Raw genomic sequence first — 6,000 nt, 5'->3', positions numbered from 1 at the left:
TCTTCCTCCTCCTCCTCTTTTTTTTCTTCTTCCTCCTCCTCCTCTTCCTCTTCCTTTCTTCCTCCTTCCCTCACTTTGCTCAGTCACACTCCTCAGGATCCGTCACTCGAAGGACATCAGATTGGCTGGCACCTGGGAAGAAGGCGAGGTGGGTAAAAATATAGGCAATTTACGTTTTTTTATTATTATTTGATTTGCAACAACAAAGACACAGGAATTACACACAGATAGGAAGAGGGGGATGGACACAGGTAAACAAATATATAATCTTGAGATGGAGGGATACATTTTGGTTGTGTAAATACACTGAACAAAAATATAAATGCAACACTTTTGTTTTTGCTCCCATTTTTCTTGATGAACTCAAAGATCTAAAAAAAAAAATTCTATATACACAAAATAACCATTTATCTCAAATATTGTTCACAAATCTGAAAAGATCTGTGATAGTGAGCACTTCTCCTTTGCCGAGATAATCCATCCCACCTCACAGGTGTGGCATATCAAGATGCTGATTAGACAGCATGATTATTGCACAGGTGTGCCTAACCCCCTAATCCCACCAGGAGCGTCTGCGCTGCGGCGTTTTTAGCGATCGCGGCCACTCTAGTCAATGGGTGCTATTCCACCAGACCCGCTGCGCCGCGGCTCGAAGCGTCCCAGAAGCTCCTCGCCGCAAGGAATTTCTAAAAGATAGGATGAATCCTATTTTTTACGCGGCGCAGCGCAGCGGGTCTGGTGGAATACTGCGAAGCTGCACACACGACGCTCCGCTTCCGCAACGTTTTGAAACGCGCAGGAGGAGGTCGCAGCGCGGCGCAGCGCAGCCGCAGCGCAGCCGCAGCGCAGACGCTTCCGGTGGGATCAGGGGGTTAGGCTGGCCACAATAAAAGGCCACTCTAAAATGTTCAGTTTTATCACACAGCACAATGCCACAGATGTCGCAAGTTTTGAGGGAGCGTGCAATTGGCATGCTGACAGCAGGAATGTCCACCAGAGCTGTTGCCCGTGAATTGAATGTTCATTTCTCTACCATAAGCCATCTCCAAAGGCGTTTCAGAGAATTTGGCAGTACATCCAACCGGCCTCACAACCGCAGATCACGTGTAACCACACCAGCCCAGGACCTCCACATCCAGCATGTTCACCTCCAAGATCGTCTGAGACCAGCCACTCGGATAGCTGCTGCAACAATCGGTTTGCATAACCAAAGAATTTCTGCACAAACTGTCAGAAACCGTCTCAGGGAAGCTCATCTGCATGCTCGTCGTCCTCATCGGGGTCTCGACCTGACTCCGGTTCGTCGTCCTAACCGACTTGAGTGGGCAAATGCTCACATTCGATGGCGTCTGGCACGTTGGAGAGGTGTTCTCTTCACGGATGAATCCCGGTTTTCACTGTTCAGGGCAGATGGCAGACAGCGTGTGTGGCGTCGTGTGGGTGAGCGGTTTTCTGATGTCAATGTTGTGAATCGAGTGGCCCATGGTGGTGGAGGGGTTATGGTATGGGCAGGCGTATGTTATGGACGACGAACACAGGTACATTTTATTGATGGCATTGTGAATGCACAGAGAACCGTGACGAGATCCTGAGGCCCATTGTTGTGCCATTCATCCACGACCATCACCTCATGTTGCAGCATGATAATGCACGGCCCCATGTTGCAAGGATCTGTACACAATTCCTGGAGGCTGAAAACATCCCAGTTCTTGCATGGCCAGCATACTCACCGGACATGTCACCCATTGAGCATGTTTGGGATGCTCTGGATTGGCGTATACGACAGCGTGTTCCAGTTCCTGCCAATATCCAGCAACTTGGCACAGCCATTGAAGAGGAGTGGACCAACATTCCACAGGCCACAATCAACAACCTGATCAACTCTATGCGAAGGAGATGTGTTGCACTGCGTGAGGCAAATGGTGGTCACACCAGATACTGACTGGTTTTCGGACCCCCCCAATAAAGCAAAACTGCACGTTTCAGAGTGGCCTTTTATTGTGGCCAGCCTAAGGCACACCTGTGCAATAATCATGCTGTCTAATCAGCATCTTGATATGCCACACCTGTGAGGTGGGATGGATTATCTCGGCAAAGGAGAAGTGCTTACTATTACAGATTTTTTCAGATTTGTGAACAATATTTGAGAGAAATGGTTATTTTGTGTATATAGAAAATGTTTTAGATCTTTGAGTTCATCTCATGAAAAATGGGAGCAAAAACAAAAGTGTTGCATTTATATTTTTGTTCAGTGTAAATAAAAATGAATGAATGAATGAGGGGAGACAGAAATGTCAATAAATCACTATGTATGATTGTTTCCACTTGTCGGCTATTAATGACTGTTTAGTTTGCAACTCAAGTGATTTTAAACGTTTTTAATACTTTTTAGTAAGTGGTTTAAGTGTATTTATTTGTGTGTGCGTCTCCATACCTGTTGCCTGTTGCTCTGACAGGCAGCACTCAGATGTTTGAACCACAGCAAAGCGTTCATTCGGTTCCCTGCTTGGTACTTGTAGGTGTTACCTAGGCAACGGAGAAAAAACAGTGTGAGATGCCAGGACTTTCGTCTCAACCTGGAAAGATGGCTGAAGCCTCACTTTGACTCGCCCGCTTGGTACAGTTTAAACAAAGTCACACAGTGGAAAAGTGCAGGATAGCGGCAACTGGAGTGTGTGTGTATGTGTGTCTCACCATGCTCAGAGTCTGTCAGCAAGAAGACATCAGGATGCTCTGGATCGTCCGCCATCATGGCCATTAGACCCACGATACACACGCTCTTACTGGACGTCGACTTGAACTGAAAAAACCCCCACAATTCATTGTTTTTCTCTCATGAACACTGTTTACATCACTTAAGAAGACAGCATGTTCTTAGGTAAATCACACAAAACACAGGTGTGAGTGAAGCGTCTGGATCTCGCCTGTGAGCCTGCGTGTGCGCTCCACGAGGTTCTCATTAGCCTGTGAGTGACACGCAGGACCGCAGTGATGTCATTGGTTTCATTATTCAATGAGTGCTACCATGTGTCAGTCCCCTCGCTGTGCCAGACCCCCTCCCAGACCACTCATTTAGGTTCTCTTCCAGGTCTTAACGTCCGGTTCTGAATCCATTCTTTCCCATGCTCTCCTCTGAGCTTCTGTTCAGTTTCACTTTATGTTCCTGCTTAACTGATGCAGTCCAAACACTGACACACACAGCCAGATCTGACTTTCTTTACAATGAGTAAGTGATGGCTATCATGTGTGTTTTGGGGAAATGTGGTACATTGACTCTCGCTTAACAACTGCAGTAGTGTTTAGTTATTGTCCTCACCTCTACAAATACTTTTTTTTTTTATCCCCTGCAGAAATGAATGGAAAGAATGTGCCATACGGATGGATTTGTGTGAATTAGGGCTGGAACTGATGAATTATTTTTCATTAATTCCACAATGATTTTCTAGATGAAGTGATAATTATCTTTTGGTCTCTAAAATGTTGGGTTTTAGCAGTCCAAAACCCAAAATATTCAGATTTTTGGCTACAAAAGAGAGAAAGAAATATACATATTTGAGAGGCTGAAAACCACTTATTATAATTATTTTCAGGAAAAGTCAAACTGTCATGCATTCATCTAATCGTTGCAGCTCTAGTGTGAATACTTACATGTTTTCTTTCTGTGGCCTTCAGGGACTTGGCAGTGTAGTAGTAGAGCTGGGTCCCACAGAGAGCGACCCAGTATTTGGTCCATGACGCCACCTGGAGGTACAAAAGGGACGTGAAGTCAGTCAATGAAACGTAAACAGTATGGTGGACTGAATGTGCTATCAGATTCTTATAAAGACTAAACTGTATTGTATGTTATTTTGGGGAATTTCAATATGGTTCTGTGCTGAATCACTTACTCACAAAACTTTTACCGGGACTGAAAACAAGACGACATAGGAAAAGGCAGTAAATAATCACTGAGGAAGATTGTAGGGTTTAGAGAACTAGCATTATTTATTGCCTATGCTTAGGTGGATGACCGGAGAATAGGTGTGCAAAAGTACACCTTGTTCCATAAACACTGAAAGCTTTAAAAACTATTACAAAAATAATATAGGGGGGAGTCATGATATGAGAGAAAAGCATTTGAAAAATAAAAAAGAGACTTAGTGAACCTGCAAAGGAATAGTCCCCGAATCCAGAGCCAGATTTGAAATCTAGACATCATAAAATGAGCCGTAAATCATCAACTATACGTTTGACAGTTTTAAGTCGTTTCAACAGCGTAAAGAGCTACAGATTTGATTCCAGTCAAAACAGAATAATCTCAGTGCAAATATAAAAATGGCTTATGAGACACAAAGCAAACTAAATTAGTGGTGTAAGATCCAGCACGCTCAAAGAGAGGGAGCAGTACAGAGTGTGTGAGGAGCAGAAACAGAGATGTTGTGCAGGTTAAAGAGTCTCTGAGGTCCTATCTGACAGCTTTTCCTGCCCGTCTGCTCCTGTGTAGTAGGTGCGTAGGTATAGGTGTATTCACAGCACACATGTGTATATGCATGTATGAACGTGTGTGTGGGATCTCACTGTTGGTTTCTTGCCCTCCTTGAGCACAGTCTTCCGTCTCAACACCCCCTGCACTGTGACTGCTCCGGGGTAAAGGTGAACAGCAAGCTCCTCTGACTCCGCTGAGCTACAACAGAACAAAGACACGTTACAAGCTACACACAGGCACACAAAATACTACATGCATGTTTTCATGCACGCACTCACACTGGATCAAAATCAGAGATGAATTACTAGTAAAGGCAGACACAATCTGCAAAGCCACCTTAAACTCTGCTTCATGAAACTACATTTTTAAACCTACATCAACTGTTTTGTGTTGTTTCCATAAAACTGAATTTCACAGCTATAAATCTTAACGCTATGAGCAGAGAGAGGAGCAGAGGAAGGCAAGGTGGTGTGCAGATTGTGTCCGTCTGGAGGATCAGAGCAGGAAGCCCAGTGCAGGAGCCCAGTGAAGCCTGGTGGAAATAGAAACAGAGGCAGAGGGAGACCCATCTCTAACCACATGGGACACTTTTATATGCAACGTCCATGAGAATTGGCTTTAATAATCCTGAAGAGTCTGTTCCTGTCTCTCTGGTGAATGAGGTTGTCATGGTTTGTGTCCAGTAACACATGGAGCTCCGTGTGACTGTGGAAACTCATTTTGAGCTCCAGGCTGTGAAATATCTTGTAAACTTATCACAAGAAGAAGTCCAGGTTGACCATAAGCTCTCAGTGTGTGTGTGTGTGTGTGTGTGTGTGTGTGTGTGTGTGTGTGTGTGTGTGTGTGTGTGTGTGTGTGTGTGTGTGTGTGTGAGGCAGACGTGCAAGAAATGTAAGAAATCAAAAGATGGATTATAGATTGATGGTAAGCAGCAAGAAGATGTAAAATCATGACCCGCACAGATCCTTGTCCCTCCACCTGATTCATGATTTCACCAACTCACTCACACGTGTCCCACCACTACACACTCTAAGCACCAGCACACAGCGGCCCCTAGCAGGGGCTGAGGGCCGTGAAGTGAAGATAAGAGAGGGTTTGGTTGAGCTCAGGTTGGTTCAGGTCGGGATGTGTGTACCTGCTGGGCCTCAGGACTCCTCTGTAGGTGATGCGGGCCACACGGGTCACTGGGCCCAGAGAGTGATAGAACCGAGTCCTGTTCAGAATAGGATAAGACAGGATAGAATAGGGGGCACGGGACACTGTTAGGGCTATGAGGGTCTTTTGTTGTTGTTTTTTGCCTTGAATGCATGGGTTAGGGCTGGATGGAGGGGCGGTCATTTGGTTAGAGGAGATATTGATGAATATGTGTTTACAGGCTTATTCAACAGTTTTCAGAAATGTTTATTTGGAAAGACGGTTCAAATGATTTTCAGAGCCAGATCATTCTTCAAATAGCGAGTGTGGCTCCAGACATTTGGCACAGAAGGACTATTGTTTAGGGGATTGAACCGTTTAGTTTTTAAAACTTTCAGGCT

General features: G+C 45.0%; 1 protein-coding gene across 3 annotated transcripts in view; it reads right to left on the bottom strand.

The window, feature by feature from the left end:
- Nucleotides 1–15: 15 nt before the first annotated feature.
- ralgps2 (Ral GEF with PH domain and SH3 binding motif 2) overlaps nucleotides 16–6,000 on the bottom strand; it is an 80,306-nt gene continuing 74,321 nt past the window's right edge. For 2 of the 3 annotated variants that reach the window (XM_034229798.1, XM_034229799.1), the window contains exons 16-21: nucleotides 5,601–5,678; nucleotides 4,558–4,663; nucleotides 3,649–3,741; nucleotides 2,695–2,800; nucleotides 2,435–2,526; nucleotides 16–132 (exon numbers count right to left, since the gene is read on the bottom strand). In XM_034229798.1, coding sequence (XP_034085689.1) covers nucleotides 103–132; nucleotides 2,435–2,526; nucleotides 2,695–2,800; nucleotides 3,649–3,741; nucleotides 4,558–4,663; nucleotides 5,601–5,678 — 505 coding nt within the window. In that variant the 3' untranslated portion in view covers nucleotides 16–102. The remainder of the gene's footprint in view (nucleotides 133–2,434; nucleotides 2,527–2,694; nucleotides 2,801–3,648; nucleotides 3,742–4,557; nucleotides 4,664–5,600; nucleotides 5,679–6,000) is intronic. The other variant, XM_034229800.1, reaches the window with a different exon arrangement.

The sequence above is a fragment of the Gymnodraco acuticeps genome, unplaced genomic scaffold, assembly GCF_902827175.1.
Source record: "Gymnodraco acuticeps unplaced genomic scaffold, fGymAcu1.1, whole genome shotgun sequence".
NCBI lineage: Eukaryota > Metazoa > Chordata > Actinopteri > Perciformes > Bathydraconidae > Gymnodraco > Gymnodraco acuticeps.
The sequence above is the reverse complement of the archived record's forward strand: the minus strand, read 5'-3'. Positions and strand labels throughout refer to the sequence as shown.